Here is a 17,790-nt window from a genome sequence, read left to right as displayed (position 1 = left end):
GGTTGCCTCATGGTCACCATATTGTAAATCCTGCCAAAGTTCTGAAGATAGCTGTTTATCTCTGTGATGCCATAATCAGTGTACAGGTGGTTTCCCCTGACAACTAGTGACCACAGAGTGCTATAGCCTAGTGACTAGTGACTACAGAGAGCGAGGCAGGCTGCAACCCTGGGCTCACTTACCTGGGAGTAAATTCCACAGTGAAAATCAAAGTTAAACTTACTTTGGAATAGACGTGTCAAGGGCTGCAGCTTTAAGCAACTGTGAGCCACTCAAATTGGGAGTTCCAGGACTGAGAGAGTTCACTGAGTTTCTCAAGAGCTCAGGGTGGAACATAGGCATCTGTCTGAGTCAGACAAATGTTTCATCTAGCTCTGACTGCCAGGGGCTGTGCGAGGATCTTGCCAGCCATACCTGGAAATGGTGTGGCCACAAAAACTTGGGGCTGCCTCTGTGCAAACCACACTATGGGCCCAACCATTTAAAAAGCCACAAACTGCCAAATTATGCACCACAGAAATTAAAATCGCCCTACATCTGCTTAACCCTGGTGCTTGTGTCAATGCCATTTCAAGCATGAAATACTTTGATCGCTTCTAAGATGCATTCATCATGCGCAGACGGTTTTGAGAATCCACAATTTGGGCCTCTTTAAATTGTCTCAAGGGACATGGGTGGCGCTGTGGGTTAAACCACAAAGACTAGGGCTTGCCGATCAGAAGGTGGGCGGTTCGAATCCCCGTGACAGGGTGAGCTCCTGTTGCTTGGTCCCTGCTCCTGCCAACCTAGCAGTTCGAAAGCATGTCAAAGTGCAAGTAGACAAATAGGTACTGCTCCGGCAGGAAGGTAAATGGCGTTTCCATGCACTGCTCTGGTTCGCCAGAAGCGGCTTAGTCATGCTGGCCACATGACCCGGAAGCTGTACGCCGGCTTCCTCGGCCAGTAAAGCGAGATGAGCACCACAACTCCAGAGTCGGCCACAACTGGACCTAATGGCCAGGGGTCCCTTTACCTTTACCTAAATTGTCTCAACTGGAGGAACTGTTTTAGGAATTGTATGTAGAACACGGATGGGATCATCTTATGAAATCTGGCTATGCTTAAAGCTTACTGAAATAAATCAAATCAGAGCAGTAAGATGTAAGAACAGCCCAAAGGCCTATCTCGTCCTGCATTGTTTTCACAGTGGCCATCCAGATGCCTATGAAAACCCACAAAAAGGGCATAGATTAATAATAATAATTTATAATAATAGTTTATTATTTGTACCCCACCCATCTGACTGGGTTGAACTAGCCCTCCTTTGCTGTTATTGCCCCCCACAACTATGACTCCACCTGCATCTTACAGTTGAAGCAGTAATGTTCCGCTTTTACAAGTCATGGTTTCTCCCAAAGAATCCTGGGAACTGTAGTTTGTTAAGCATGTTGAGAGTTGTTAGAAGAACCCTATTCCTCTTGCAAGCCCACAACTATTAAAGCAGTTTAACAGTCCAGCCCTCTTCCCATGGAGCTCTGGGAACTGTGGCTCTGTGAAGGAACAAGGAGTCCCCCCTCAGCAAACTACATTTCCCATCATCCTTTGGAGGAAGCCATGATTGCTTGAAGTGGTGTGATATGGCTTTAAATGCAAGGTGCAGATGTGGCCAATACTAAGACACATATAGACCCTGAACCTAAAGATTCCATATTGTCATCACCACTAATTGCTCAGTCTATCTTTCTCTCTCTTTGCATGTGTCTTTGTTCCCTTCACTGCTACTGCTAACACAGTGGTATCTTGGGTTACATACGCTTCAGGTTACAAACTCCGCTAACCCAGAAATAGTACCTTGGGTTAAGAACTTTGCTTCAGGATGAGAACAGAAATGGCGTGGTGGCGGGAGGCCCCATTAGCTAAAGTGGTACCTCAGGTTAAGAATGGTTTCAGGTTAAGAACAGACCTCCGGAACGAATTAAGTTCTTACCCTGAGGTACCACTGTACAGTGGACGCTCGGGTTGTGAACGTGATCCGTGCCGGATGCACATTCGCAACCCGCAGCATTCGCAACCTGTGTCTGCGCATGCGCGGGTTGCGATTCAAAGCTTCTGCGCATGCGCAAAGTGTGATTTAGTGTTTCTGCGCATGTGTGACCGCCGAAACCCGGAAGTAACTCATTCCAGTACTTCCGGGTTTCGTCAGTCCGTTACCCAAAAAAACACAACCTGAAGCGGCTGTAACCCGAGGTATGACTGTATTGTAATACAGTACTATCTTAAGATAAAACTCTTGGAGATAGGATCATAGAACTGCAGAGTTTGGTCATCCACTCCCTGCAATTCCCTAGAAAGGAATGTTGTGATCACCAATAGTCAGCATGGATTTCTGAAAAATAAGTCGTGTCAGACTAACCTGATCTCGTTTTTTGACAGAATTACAACCCTGGTAGATGAAGGGAACGCAGTGGACGTAGCCTTCCTTGATTTCAGCAAGGCATTTGACAAGGTGCCCCATGATATTCTTGTAAAGAAGCTGGTAAAATGCGGTCTTGACTATGCTACCACTCAGTGGATTTGTAACTGGCTGACTGACCGAACCCAAAGGGTGCTCATCAATGGTTCCTCTTCATCCTGGAGAAGAGTGACTAGTGGGGTGCCACAGGGTTCTGTCTTGGGCCCGGTCTTATTCAACATCTTTATCAACGACTTGGATGATGGACTCGAGGGCATCCTGATCAAATTTGCAGATGACACCAAACTGGGAGGGGTGGCTAACACCCCAGAGGACAGGATCACACTTCAAAACGACCTTGACAGATTAGAGAACTGGGCCAAAACAAACAAAATGAATTTTAACAGGGAGAAATGTAAAGTATTGCACTTGGGCAAAAAGACGAGAGGCACAAATACAAGATGGGTGACACCTGGCTTGAGAGCAGTTGTGAAAAGGATCTAGGAGTCTTGGTTGACCACAAACTTGACATGAGCCAACAGTGTGACGCGGCAGCTAAAAAAGCCAATGCAATTCTGGGCTGCATCAATAGGAGTATAGCATCTAGATCAAGGGAAGTAATAGTGCCACTGTATTCTGCTCTGGTCAGACCTCACCTGGAGTACTGTGTCCAGTTCTGGGCACCACAGTTCAAGAAGGACACTGACAAACTGGAACGTGTCCAGAGGAGGGCAACCAAAATGGTCAAAGGCCTGGAAACGATGCCTTATGAGGAACGGCTAAGGGAGCTGGGCATGTTTAGCCTGGAGAAGAGGAGGTTAAGGGGTGATATGATAGCCATGTTCAAATATATAAAAGGATGTCAGATAGAGGAGGGAGAAAGGTTGTTTTCTGCTGCTCCAGAGAAGCGGACATGGAGCAATGGTTCCAAACTACAAGAAAGAAGATTCCACGTAAACATTAGGAAGAACTTCCTGACAGTAAGAGCTGTTCGACAGTGGAATTTGCTGCCCAGGAGTGTGGTGGAGTCTCCTTCTTTGGAGGTATTTAAGCAGAGGCTTGATAACCATATGTCAGGAGTGCTCTGATGGCGTTTCCTGCTTGGCAGGGGGTTGGACTCAATGGCCCTTGTGGTCTCTTCCAACTCTATGATTCTATGATTCTAATGCAGGAATCTTTTTTGCCCCATGTGGGGCTTGAACCCACAGCCCTGAAATTAAGAGTCCAATACTCTACCAACTGAGTTATCGGTCTGGAAGTTAGAATGACAGCTCAAGCCTGTAGTACAAAGCAACTAATGCCTAAATACAAAAAAATAATGTATTATTTTTAAAATGCAGGAATCAATGTTTGCAACGGATGAATTGGTTAAAAACAGAGATTTGTGAGCCAGGAAGTTATATACCAGGGCGCAGAGAAAGCCCCTGCTGAATATGAAACTGGGACAACCGCTATTAATAGGATGTTAAAAAAACACAGAGAGAAACTGGGACAGTGCAGTGAACCATTAACATACTGCCATGACAAAGGTTTAAAAAGTGAGGCAGAAGGTGGGGGGGGGGACCCGAAATTAGAGAGCTGGAACGGGAAGCTGACAATTTAATTTACTCAAGTCTTTTTCTCCTAAAAGTTTGTTCTGCTCTGAAAAATAGAATTTGTGTTCTGGGTCCCGATGTGAACATTTGATCAAGCGTTGCGCCAGAAAAATATCAGTCAATGGCCTTGCTGGGGGGGGGAAGTCTTTCTATAGCACAGAAGAAGTGTGTGAAGGTTTAGGACAGGACCATGCCAGGCATCCTGAAGACCGTAAGAGCAGAGAAGGTCCTACTACGCAGCGAGTTGAAGCAGCAGTGCCCATGGCAGAGTGGGAGATCCAGATCTGATCGGTCACAGTTCTCAGGGAAGCCCTCCTGCCCAATCCCCATGAATAGAAGCGGTTAAGAAAACGGGAGGCCTCCCATTCATTTCAGCAAAGTGGATGCAATCAGATTTGACCGCCACCAAGTCTGATAGCTTTATAAAGGGATTTGATGAATGGAAGAGAAAAACAGCCATGGCTTACATTCTGATGGGGCTTGTGCAGGAGAACTGCGTAGCACTGTGCGGTCACAAACCATCTCTAGGTATTGTACATGCACAGAAGACGGCACATGGATGCTTCTCCAATGGAGAAGTCTCAGTTTTGCTCCGAAGCCGACCAAACACGGGTTGGAGCACATAATCTGCCTACCGTGTGGCTGCAAAGAAGGCTCAATTTGCAACTTGCATCCTCTGGTAGCCAGCCAGTGGAGTTATTTGGGATGGCTCAGACATAGCTGACAACTTACAGATTTGAAAATAAGGGACCAGCAGCCAAAATAAGGGACCTGCAGCCTCACCTGTTCCAGGCACTCCAGTCTTCCTGTCCTCCTGCAGTCTGGTCAAACTCGTAATGGTAGCTTCGAGAACATTGTCCAACCAACTTTGTAACCGGAGGTTCAACTAAATAGAATCTGAATCACATGCACCACAAGGCCTATGCAGCCTCAACTTAAGATGGCTCCCCAGCCTGGCTTTGCACTGCAAAGTTTGCAGCAGCACGTGCAACAAAATGGCGTCCAGCATTCAAAAACCACCTCAGCTTGCATTAACTAGCCACACACAAGGCATGCAAGCTCCACCCCCCAGTCGTTCTTAGACTTCTTATTGAGTGAGCAATACAGCCAAGCAACACAGTTGGAGCCTCCCTCCTCCCTGGCCGGCAGGGAGGGAGGGAGAGGAGCTGCTTCCTTTGAAATTTAAGGGACATCATTTGAGGGACATCCATCAATAAGGGACAGCAGCAGGACATGGCGCTGGAATAAGGGACTGTCCCTTCAAATAAGGGACACTTGACAGCTATGGGCTCAGAGGTTACAGTGGGGGAGGGACCTCTGCAGCTTTCAAATATCTGCTGTAACCAACTTAGAGGGGAAGGTCGCTTGACTTGGGTGATCTGGACTCTGCACTTGTCGCAGCTCCAGCTGAAGCATCCAGTGCCATTATCAAGTTGCATTGTGGGATCAGTTTCACCTTGTGCAATCAGCTGCTTGGTAGCAATATATCTGGCCACATGCCTTTAATAAGCCATGTTCCTCCTAGCTTATTAAAACTTGCAGAGGGGGGGCTGACTGGTTGGGTTGCAGCGCTCATCTCGCTTTATTGGCCAAGGGAGCCAGCGTACAGATTCCGGGTCGTGTGGCCAGCTTGACTAAGCCGCTTCTGGCGAACCAGAGCAGCGCACGGAAATGCCGTTTACCTTCCCACCGGAGCGGTACCTATTTATCTACTTGCACTTTGACGTGCTTTCAAACGGCTAAGTTGGCAGGAGCAGGGACCGAGCAATGGGAGCTCACCTCGTTGCGGGGATTCGAACCACTAACCTTCTGATCGGCAAGCCCTAGGCTCTGTGGTTTAACCCACAGCGCCACCTGCGTCCCATTAGTATATAAAGCCCTTAACAACTAGGGACCAGTTTACTTGCGAGATTGCCATATGTGCCCACTCGACTGCTTCAGTCTGCAGAATCGCTGTCTCTTCCGCCCATGAAACATCCCATTGCACCCACTACAAGAGCCGCAGCAGAATTACATACGCTCAGAGGATACAAACTGTTCTCTGTTTGATCTCTGTGTGAGTTGCTGTTCTAGGCATGCCAATCAGCAGGGACACCTAAAGCAAAATAAGGAAGCTTCCTTATCCCACGTCAGGCTTTTTGTCCATCCAGCCCAGTATTGCCTACTCTGATTGGCAGCAGCTCTCCAGGGTCTCGGGGTCTCAGAAGCCTTTGCTATCATGCTCTTTCTGAGTCCGGAACAATGATCCATGCAGCTACATAAGGGATGGTGTGCAATGTATCACTAAAGCTAGCGTTGCTTCAGCAAAATGATTTCTGCTTGTTCAACAGCACCCCTTGTTCTCCCAGGCACCCCCTAAATCTGTTCTGGGTTTACCCCCGCCTCTATGGAGCAGATCTGGAGACAGCGTGTGCAAGGGGAAGGAGGAAAGAGGGTGAAAGTCCCATTGCACTTGCACAAGGATTTACTTCAACACTGTCCAAGAGCTGGTCCCCTTTGCCAAGAAGTTCTCCTCTTACATAAGCCTTTTCGGGATGCAAGAGTAAAGTGTGTCACCAGTTTTAACGCAGAAGCTATTAGAAGTTTGTATGATTATGTGTTGTTCAAGGCCTCCCCTGGCTGTCTTGCCAGACAGCAATTCATCTAAAAAGAAACCTTCGCGGACTTTGAAGGATCCCAGGGAAGAAAAGAAGGGATTGAGCAGTTGATAAATGGCAACCCAGAACCAGCTGAGCCCCTACTTGCTGTTTGTGGCAGTTCAGAAAAAAACAGTACCACACACACGTAGGTGGCCCAGAAACCCTAACTCTCTGCTTCCCTTCCACTCCCCACCCCCACCTCTCTGGGTGACCCAGATTCCTGCATGGAACCATTACGTTTGGCTAAATAAGTAGAAGGCAAAGAGTCACCGTCCTTTCAGATATAGACAAAAGGAGATGCAATGTTTTGTTACGCGACTTGTTACATGCTCTGTGGATGAGTTTAAAAATAAAGAACAGGAGCAAACAGAGGTCACAGCTCAGCCAAATCCATCAACAAGAGGGTTGTGGAAGCTGTGGGGCTCCAGGAAGAACAAGGCGAAGATCATTTTGCCTCATCCAAGCAAGAGAAGGAGCAGCCGCAGAATATGTGCTTCTTGTCAGAAAAGAGCACGGCTCCAATGTTTGCTTTCCTCTACCCTCCTCAGCCCTTTTTCCTTTTGTAGCATATCCATTAGATTGTCAGCCTGCAGGCAAGCTTTGTTTTATCTGTTAATCTCTTTGCAATGCTTAGAAATTTTAACTTATTATTATTATTATTATTATTATTATTATTATTAATTATGTGAGGGCTGTCATTTGAGGCATCCTTAAAGGTAAAGGTAAAGGGACCCCTGACCATTAGGTCCAGTCGTGGCCGACTCTGGGGTTGCAGCATTCATCTCGCTTTATTGGCCGAGGGAGCCGACGTATAGCTTCCGGGTCATGTGGCCAGCATGACGAAGCTGCTTCTGGCAAACCAGAGCAGCGCACGGAAATGCAGAGCAGCGCACGGTGGGTTTACCTTCCCGCCGGAGTGGTACCTATTTATCTACTTGCACTTTTGATGTGCTTTCGAACTGCCAGGTTGGCAGGAGCAGGGACCGAGCAACGGGAGCGCACCCCGTCACGGGGATTCGAACTGCCGACCTTCTGATTGGCAAGTCCTAGGCTCTGTGGTTTAACCCACAGTGCCACCCGCACCCTTACTCAGGAGTAAATCCTGCTGAACAACATGGGACTTGTTCAGCATAAATGTGGCTGTATAACTGCAATCATACTGACCTGGGAGTAAATCTGGTTGATACCAATGAGACTTACTTCCCAGCAATCTATGTTATTGTCATGTGCATGGTCCATCTTCTACGTAAAATGCCTCAAAGAGACTTGCAGTTGTAAAAGACATACACATACAATAATTTAAAACAAGCATCCTTTAGGCAGAATGCAACCCTGCCCAGAACAGGGAACCATCCAGTGACAGTGCCTCAGGGTCTTACCTGGGTTGAGCTTCGGTTTCTTGGCTCTCATCCAGTCCATTACAGAGGCTAGATGCTGGTCTAACACATTTACTGCCTCACCTGCAGTATAAAGGAGAAGTAGAGCTGTCATCAGCACATTGACAGCAACGCTTCTGCAAGGGGAAATACTGTCTCACTAACTGGTTAAAAGCTGGGTTTGGGTGTCATGAAAAGGCAAATTGATGTTAGATTAAATAATATTAATAACACAAATATGTAGTAATATGTTTAATGCCAGAAAATGGATTGCGGGATTTTCCACCTTGGGTACCAGCAGCACCAATTTCAGGCACGATCGTGCTGGTCTCGTCCCAAATAGATATGACCTTGCCCAAAATTGGCACCGATGGTGCAGGCAGGGCACCTGTAGAGGGCTTCTGCCACCTGAGGCAGCGGCCTCACCCTGCCTAACAGCTGGGCCAGCTCTGCTTGTATGCTTTTGACCACTCCGTACCCAACACCCATCTCTTTATTCTGAATAAACAGAGCTATGGGAGCTTCACTCAACTTCGCCTCACACATCAGGCAGGAAATTGGAAGCCAGCCTTAATCCCAGTGACCTCCTGTTCGTCATCTACGGATGAAGGGCAATACACAAATTTAATTAATAATAATAATGATTTTGTTGTATCCGTCTGTCTTGAGAGACAATGGAGTGCACCTCCGGGGGTGAAGTTAAACTGTTGTGTGTGTTAGCACAGCCTGGCACAAGCCTGGGCAGTTTATATGGAAGTGCTGGGCTGCCAATCGCTGATGTGGTCCAAAGGAAAGCAGAATATGTTTGACACCAGCTTGGCCGCAGGAGTTCCTGGAAGGAGGTGTACAAGGTGCCATTGCACTCCAGATTTACTACTACTAGCGTTTTCTTCTCTTGAACATATCCTACAAAGCAGGTTTAGGATCGGAGTTTCCTTTCTCCTAATCACAACCACCTGGGGTGCCAACATGAATAAAATATGGGGGGCAGGTAAGCCCTGCTCTGCATAATCGATCACAAGATGTGGCGCACACACACCATTTGAATGGCAATGCCCATCAACTTGGGGGTGGGAAGACCCCTCGAATATTTTATGGGGGGGTCAGAAGGGTTTTTGCAGAGATTCCCTCACCCCTCTTTCTTTTTCCTTTCTCCTCCTGTGAAGAGGCTGCATCCTAACGTTTTAATGTTGTATTTTAAACTTGTTTTTTTAATTGTATTTTAATCAACTTGTTTTTATTATTGGTTGTTAGCCGCCCTGAGCCCGGTCTTGGCTGGGGAGGGCGGGGTATAAATATAAATATAAATTAAATATAAATATAAATGGGATCTCAGCCCCTAGGATATGGCTCTCATGACAACAACAACAACACCACAACAACAAAGCAATAACAAGGGAGGTCGCTTGAGGTGCCGAGGCGGCCCTTAAATCTGGCGAGGTTGGGGCTTTATTTTTGTAAAACTTCGGCCCGACCTCGAGGGAGGAAAAGAGAGATTAAGCTTTAGCTGCCCTCAATCCTCTCTTCCCTTGATCCACCCGCAGCGAGAGGCGCGACCTCCCCAACTCCGATCAGCTGCGGAGAAGCGCACGTGCGGCGCCCGGAGTCCCGTCTGCGAAGCCGCTGCTCCTTGCGTGCAAGCCCAGCCAGGGCAGGACGCGGCCGGGCTGAGCCCTCCGGCTGCTCGGCCTCCCGCTCGGGGCTACCCCGGGCAGGTCGGGGCGGCGGCGCTAATCTCCCCTGGCGCTGCGGACGCAGAACCGCCCCGGCGGCGCAGGCTTAGCGAGGGGCAGCCATGTGTCCCAAGGGGCGCGGCTCAGCGTGACTCGCTCGCCGCACGTGGGAAAGGGCGATGCGAGGACAGGAGAGGAGCGGGTGGCGTGGGGGAAACCAGCAATGGCTGCTGTTAGCTAGGTGGGGGGGGGATGGAGATTGGCGCGATTCCATTCCCACGGACGCGCGCCCAGGAGGCTGACACGTGTTAGAAGAAGGCTGAGAGGTCTTGGGGGGAAAGAAAGGGGCGGGGGGAATCCTGCTACGACATTTATCTTTGATAATCATTTTTATTAGTTCCCAATTACAATCCAATAAAAGCCTCATTGGGAGTCCCATGGACTGCAAGAAGATCAAACCTCTCCATTCTTAAGGAAATCAGCCCTGAGTGCTCACTGGAAGGACAGATCCTGAAGCTGAGGCTCCAATACTTTGGCCACCTCACGAGAAGAGAAGACTCCCTGGAAAAGACCCTGATGCTGGGAAAGATGGAAGGCACAAGGAGAAGGGAAAGACAGAGGGCGAGATGGTTGGACAGTGTTCTCGAAGATACCAGCGTGAGTTTGACCAACTGTGGGAGGCAGTGGAAGACAGGAGGGCTCTGGTCCAGGGGGTCACGAAGAGTCGGACACGACTAAACAACAACAACAAAAAACCTCATTATAACAATATCAATTTATAATACAATTATTAATACCAATCGTTCAAATACCAAATTATATACTTTAAATGAGGTCGCCCCCCCCCCCCCCGGTTGCTAGAATTGATGGTTTGATTAAATCTTTATTTCTGAGTTCCAAAATCTTACTAACTTGCGTTCCGTTCCAGTCATCATAATAATCCCTTATACAACAGATGCAATATTAGTAACTTCTATTTGTGTTGACACTTTAAATGATTTATAAAACTCCTGCTACGACTTGTATAGCTAGAAATTCTATGCGTTGTTTTCCCCATCATAGAATTGCAGAGTTGGAAGGGACCCTGTGGTTCATCTAGTCCAACCCCCTGCAGTGCAGGAATTATAGTTGTCCCATATGGAGGATCAAACCTGCAACATTGGCAATATTGGCGCCATGCTCTAACCTACTGAGCTACTCAGCTCCATCACTGCATTTCTGTGCTGGAAATGGACAACTGCTGCCTGTTCAAAGCATATACGGTAACATAGGAGCCAACTCCTAGGTGACTTCACCCCCCCAAAAAAATATATATTTGAGAGGGGCTCCGAAAGTTGATGGGACTTGCCATTCAAATGGTGTGTGCGTGTGTGGTGTAATGTGATTATGTGGGGCGGGGCTTATTTTATTTAAATTGGCACCCCTGGCCTGTAACGTGTGTCCCCCACCCTGGATATTATGATCAAGTAAAACAATAGAAATACTTAACTAACTGACCAATCATGTCAATTCTACCTCCCTAACAAAAGTCTTGCCCCCCCCCAACAAAAATCCTGGCTACGTGCATGATTGACACCCATCTATATAGTTTATTTCATAGTCTCCCCCCCATAAAAGCTAAACCAGCTCATTTTCTTACACCTGGAACCAATCTCGGGTGAAGTGGCAAATGCAAGATTGCTGTCACCTCCCTTTTTTAAAGCCCAATTTTTGACATAACAGGATATAAACCACTAGAGTGGGTGGGGATGTATGGGGCTGTGTGGTTGCAACTGTGCAAAAGCTCTATTCTGCTTTTTGCTGGGGGAAATCTGTAGGAGAGGGGGCCTTTTCGGTGATGGCTCCATGGTTATGGAATGCTCTCTTTGGGAAGTCACCTGGTGCCCACAATGTTGTCTTTTAGGAGAGGGAAGGTTCTGTTCTCCCAGGCTTTTAAAGATTAGGTAAAGGTAAAGGTACCCCTGACCGTTAGGTCCAGTGGCGGACGACTCTGGGGTTGCGGTGCTCATTTCGCTCTATAGGCTGAGTTTGTCCACAGACAGCTTCTGGGTCATGTGGCCAGCATGACTAAGCCGCTTCTGGCAAACCAGAGCAGCGCACGGAAACGCCGTTTACCTTCCCGCCAGAGCGGTACCTATTTATCTACTTGCACTTTGACATGCTTCCGAACTGCTAGGTTGGCAGGAGCAGGGACCAAACAACAGGAGCTCACCCCATCACAGGGATTCGAACCACCAACCTTCTGATCAGCAAGCCCTAGGCTCAGTGGTTTAGACCACAGTGCCACCCACGTTATTGATGGTTTTAGTGTATTTGATGGCTGTTTCAGTTCTGTGCTGCATTTGCTATCTCAGCATGGTGGCTTTACATTTGGGATTTTATGCTGATTGCTTCTTAAATTTACTTTGATTTTATTGTTATGTTTTATTCTGTACAGCATCTAGAAAATTTTATATTGTGTGGTGTTTCATAAATTTAATGCATCTATCGATTGAAGCCTGCAATTCCCAGAGGAGGAAGTCCATATTTACAGGAAGTATGTGAGCAGGTACTCACATGTACTGTGTAGAGATCTTGAGACTGAATCAGGTTATTGAAATTTGGACATTCTGTCAATACATTATTAGGTGGCGGCTGGTGGAAATAGGCATGCTCATATCATTTGCACCACCAAAAAAACAACAACCAAGTAGTTTGTGCTCTGCTGAGGAGCAAATGTCTTGTGGGCAGTGTGAAAAACTTTTGCACATCAATCCCACAATAAACTCCCATCTGCAAGCACCCAGACAGCCGCAAACTGTTCATTAATACAGTGGTACCTCAGGTTACATACGTTTCAGGTTACATACACTTCAGGTTACAGACTCCGCTAACCCAGAAATCATGCTTCAGGTTAAGAACTTTGCTTCAGGATGAGAACAGAAATTGTGCTCCGGCAGCGCTGCGGCAGCAGGAGGCCCCATTAGCTAAAGTGGTGCTTCAGGTTAAGACAGTTTCAGGTTAAGAACGGACCTCCAGAACGAATTAAGTTCTTAACCCGAGGTACCACTGTATGATGAAAGTGAGACATTTAGGAGATCCATATTAACACCACAGATCCTACGTAGAAGAAAATCTCACAATTTGTCTCGTATAAGATTTAATAGGCTGCAGGTCTCAGAAGACGAGGAGGACCCCAACATCACATGCATCGGTATGTGCTCCAAAAAGCATCGGTAAGGTTCCCTTCTGGAAAGATTCATCCCAAAATAGGTATATGCTTAAAAGATATTGCAGCAACTGGAGCACTTAATGGCGAAACAGCAGAGATTATCTACAGCTTACAAAATGTGTGTTTTTTTCTAGGCATCTCTTATATCCCAACTCTCTTACACTTGCCCACAACAAGCTGCTTTCACCCTTGTGCATTTCCCTGCTGTTTCAGAAAACTCCCTGCCCTCCACCATCCATGCGCTCCCCACAATTCAGCCTGCGCAATCTTCCTTTAGGTTGTGCGAAATCCCCTTCCTGGGCCCTCCTACATATAGCTCATTGCTCCACAAGCTGCGCCCACCCACCCTTCCCCTTTCCCTGGCGCCATCCTTGTCTCTACAGTTGTTTCCCTGCTGATAAAAGTTGCCTAAGCCGCTATTGTGCTTCGGCCATATAACTCGGTTCCCCCTCTCCCCCAGCCCCATCTAACTAATTTGGCAAATGCCCTTTCTTTGTGAGATAATATCTCCCAGCGCAATCAGTGCACCCGGTGTGCCGGACTGTCAGCTGGGCACTGCTCTTGGGAAGCTCACACAGTCCTGTGCTCCAGAACTGTCACTTAAAGGAGAGCCCCTACTGAGTAGCGGAGGGCTTTGTGAAAGCTGCTCCTTTTCTACTTGTTGTTGATGGGGGGGGGGGACTCGTCTTTTTATTTACGTAAGGCCTGAAGGGCCAGGAACACTGGATCTGCTTGCTGACTCAAGTCCCATAGGAGCAAAACACAGGAACTGGGCTCTTGACACACACACCCTGCCGCCGCCTCCCCAGCATCAACAACAACAGAGGCTTTGTCAGAGTTCTTCTTATACACTTTGCCAGTTCGCCCCCTTACACAGGCATGGAGGGGAAAACAGCCTTTGTGCTTTGGTTTATGTGGAAGAAAAAGGTTGAGGTGCATAATGGCAGCGACAGATTTAAGGCGGTGCGAACGGTTCCCGTGTACAGGGTGCAAAATAATAATAACCGGGGCCTTTTTTTCAGCGGGAACTTGCCATTCATTGCACCACTGGTACCTCTTTTTTTAGAAAAATAGCAAATATAATAATAAATAATAATAATAATAATAATAATAATAATAATAATAATAATAATAATAATATCTACAGTATATTTATATGGGTACTCACTGAGAAGATCCATGGAAAAAGCAACTGTACCAAAAGGAATCATTGTGAAAATAATAAATATTTATGGGGTGTGCCAAATTTTGTCCTCTGACTTCACCCCCAAAAGAGCACTCCTCCATAGTCTCTTGAGACAAATGCCAACCGACCCACCCAGGTGCCATATGACCAAAGCCTGCCACTGATACAAAGGGGAAGGGGATCCATTGGGGTTCGTGAGCCACAAGAAGACCCAGGATGCTGAATAGAGCCCCACCTGCCAATATGGCTGCCTGTCCCGCCACCAGACCCTCCTTGAGGATTTTGTGAAGAGATCTCAGGGGATTTAATATCTGATGGGATTACAGCTAGGAAGGTCAGGGAGGGAGATCGCTTCTGAAGTGCAAGATTCGCCACTAGGACCTCATCATCCACCCTGGCCACAAAATGGAAACCACCTCCGTCACAGCAAAGCATTCTGGGATGCCAGCAAGCCAAGCTGGAGGCTGGCGTCACAGAAAGGATGGTTACTTACTGTTGTTTTGGGCAAGGAGGCGGCCGAGTTGGGCTGTTCCCACGGGGGCCTGGGCTTTCGACGACATCCGAAGAAGACGGGCATCCGAAGGAGGGCAAAGGTGGCTCACTTGGTGCTGAGGCGCGTCCCAGGCCTGCGGCAGGCCGAGCAAGACGGGGCGCAGAATCGGGAAGCGGGGCGGCAGCCTGGGCAAGGGGGAGGAGGAGGAGGAGGGCAGCAGCCGAAGCCCCCCCAGGAAGGGCGAGGGTGGCAGCAGGGGGTCGGGGGCCGGCAGCTGCTGGAGCAGCAGCCCCCCGAGCGGCAGCAGGTGGGAGGTGGGGGGCAGTAGCAGCAGGAGGGGCGGCAGCAGGTGGGGCAGCAAGGAGGCGGGTAGCAAGTGGGGCAGGGTGGCCTGAAGCAGCCGGGGCAGCACATAGGGCAGGGCGGGGGGCAGCAACCGATGCTACACATGAGCAAGGCGGGCAGGGGAGGGGGCACCCTCCAGGCCAGGAGAAGGTGAAGGGCAGGGCTGGGAGCAACTCACAGTGTCTCTGCACGGCTGCTGCTGGACTCAGGGAAGTGCACCCAGCGAGAAAGCCCCATGGCCTTCTCTGCTCAGGGAGGATTCCAGGACATGCACAAGGCCGGCAGGCCCACGGGACGCGGCCAGCGGGGCTATATTTATAGCTCCCTAAGGCCAAGAGCACCCAGCTCCTAAAGCTGCCCTGAGCCAGCACGCGGACTCTCAGCTCGCCAGGCTTCTTAGCATGGGCAAGAGCAGTTGGAGGCCAACAGGAACACCTGCCTCTTTCTCTCCTCTAGATATGGCCAGTACCTGGATGAGGCCAGAGCCCCATGGGGACAGAGGCCCTGGGACTCTTAACAGCGGCAAGAGGTTTTAAGGAGAGACGCCCTGTGATTCTTAACACAACAAGGCAGAAATCAAGGGGCTCTTCACACCACGGAGAGTGCATTGGTGGGGCGGCAGGGGGGGCCACGCCAAAAGCCTGTCTTCTGTCATTTAGCTTTAATATACAGTTGTACCTCGGGTTCCCTGTAACTTCATTTCTCACAATGAGGGAACCACCAGAAGGCCGTCGGAGCTGGACCTCAGTGTCCAGGCTGAATGATGGAGGTGGTGGAGACTTATTGATAAGGTGCTTTGGTAGATAATAGAATTGCATGCGTCCAAAGAGTTGAATCTGCTCCTTGGGAGATTAGGGTAGCCAGATGGAGAAGGAGGAGGAGAAAGGCCAGAGCTCTTAACAGTTGTGTGGAAGAGGGAATGTCGGCAGATGTAGCGTGTATGACCCAAAGGAGAGTATCACACTGGCTGTTATGTATGGTTTCATTTGTCTGATATATTGGCTCCTATTGAACCAGACAGCTAGACTCAAGTGCATGGTTCTTAAGAATGTACCGTATTTTTCGCTCTATAAGACGCACCAGACCACAAGACGCACCTAGTTTTTGGAGGAGGAAAACAATAAAAAAAATATTCTGAATCTCAGAAGCCAGAACAGCAAGAGGGATCGCTGCGCAGTGAAAGCAGCAATCCCTCTTGTTGTTCTGGCTTCTATGACAGCTGCGCAGCCTGCATTCGCTCCATAAGACGCACACACATTTCCCCTTACTTTTTAGGAGGGAAAAAGTGAGTCTTATAGAGCAAAGAATACAGTAAATAATTTTGCATCCATGGAAATAGGCAGAACTGACAGCTTATCCGTACCTAAGAATAAATCCACTTTTCCCATATTCAATTTGTCCTCCACTTGTCCAAACATGAGAGCAAAACACTTGTTAAAAAGCTAGAGTTTGCCTGTCCAAATGTTGTGGACATGCCCTGTTCCCGGCCCTTCCTCAAGCCCACCTCTGTTCACATCCCTCTTTGGCATCAAGCACACTATTTAATCTGCCTCCCAACATGGTTGTTTACCAAAAAGAAAGAAAAACCGCTCTTGGGAAACGTGCAAATTGGCATTTCCTGGGAACAGGATACACACACCTGCACAGAATGGTGCTTCCATTTCATTTCAATTCCCCAAACGGAGTATGGAGAGTTCTTGCTGCTGGTTCAGCTTCATCTCAACTTGTTGCTGACTTGCCTAACCTGAGCCAAAAATGGCAACTTGCACTCTGCACAGAAAGTGCAATCAATTATTAACCATTCTCCCATGGATTGGTTTATGCGCAAAATAATAGGTTTTAATGTACTGTGAACCTCTCGATATTGGGGCCCCAATAGTGGACTTCTTTTTTAAAAACAAAACACAACACCCCACCAGGCAGCCAAGAGCACACACATACCAGTATGTATTGAACCCATTTCATTGGTTACCTAGGTAAAGGAAGGGACAAGACTCCATCTCGCTCCATCTCCCAGAGTCTGGCCTCACAAAAACAAATGGCAAAAAGTGATGCTGAAGAAGGACATATAAAACTTATATATTCATTGTTTCTGGTCGTGCGGTAAAGTTAAGTTGCGAAGTAGGAAACGTACATTTGTGGCAATTTTCAAAGCATTTTCCACCCGACCTGAGGGCAGCAAGTTTGGGGAGGGAGTGCAGGCCAGGCAAATGGTATACAGAGTCTGCACTGTGCTTAATGGTAGGGCTGGCCATGGGTCAGGGGCTGGCTGCCTCCCACCCCATAATCCCTTGTGCTATTTGAAACATTTTTTAAATGGCAGGAGAAAGGGGCAGGGTGTGCGGTCACTTGGCTGGGCGAGAGGTGCCCACTGCCTCTGAACTCATTTTCCCTGCCTCTCTCCCCTTCTTGTGCAATCCTTTATCCTGTACCCCACCCCCTGCTGTTATCCTGATTTTCAGGAGAGCTGCTCAGTGGGTGGCTTAAGGAAGTGGCGGTGGAGGGAGGGCAAAGCTCAGGACATAAATGTTTGAGGGCTCTCACCGTACAGGCAGAGGAGACCACAGCAAGCCTCCTTTGCAAGTCAAGCCTTTAAAATCTGAGGCTCGCTTTAAGGAAACTTGAAGACCTTAGCTGTGAATAAATCAAAAGGGTTCTGACTGAGCAAGTTCCAAGCCCTATGGGACCTGACATAAGTGCATTTATGAGATCAAAGACGCATACATTTATAACGCTGTGAAATAGGTTAGATAAAGTGACTACTGCAAGGTCACTCAATGAGCTGAATGGCTGAGTACAGATTTGGACCTGGGTCTTCCTAGTCCTGGCCAGATGCACCAC

The 17,790-nt window shown here is 48.2% G+C and overlaps 1 protein-coding gene across 4 annotated transcripts in view; it reads right to left on the bottom strand.

The window, feature by feature from the left end:
• The window catches only part of LOC309362814 (nuclear receptor subfamily 1 group D member 1-like), a 53,798-nt gene extending 37,829 nt beyond the window's left edge, over positions 1–15,969 (bottom strand). The window contains exons 1-2 of one of the 4 annotated variants that reach the window (XM_081898695.1): positions 14,605–15,969; positions 8,045–8,125 (exon numbers count right to left, since the gene is read on the bottom strand). In XM_081898695.1, coding sequence (XP_081754821.1) covers positions 8,045–8,125; positions 14,605–14,671 — 148 coding nt within the window. In that variant the 5' untranslated portion in view covers positions 14,672–15,969. Of the gene's footprint in view, positions 1–8,044; positions 8,126–14,093; positions 14,122–14,346; positions 14,557–14,604 lie in introns of those variants that run through there. The other 3 variants (XM_081898698.1, XM_081898696.1, XM_081898697.1) reach the window with 3 other exon arrangements.
• Positions 15,970–17,790: the final 1,821 nt, after the last annotated feature.

The sequence above is a fragment of the Podarcis melisellensis genome, assembly GCF_964234715.1.
Source record: "Podarcis melisellensis genome assembly, chromosome: 2".
Classification (NCBI taxonomy): Eukaryota; Metazoa; Chordata; class Lepidosauria; order Squamata; family Lacertidae; genus Podarcis; species Podarcis melisellensis.
This window is presented reverse-complemented; position numbering and strand designations above follow the sequence as displayed.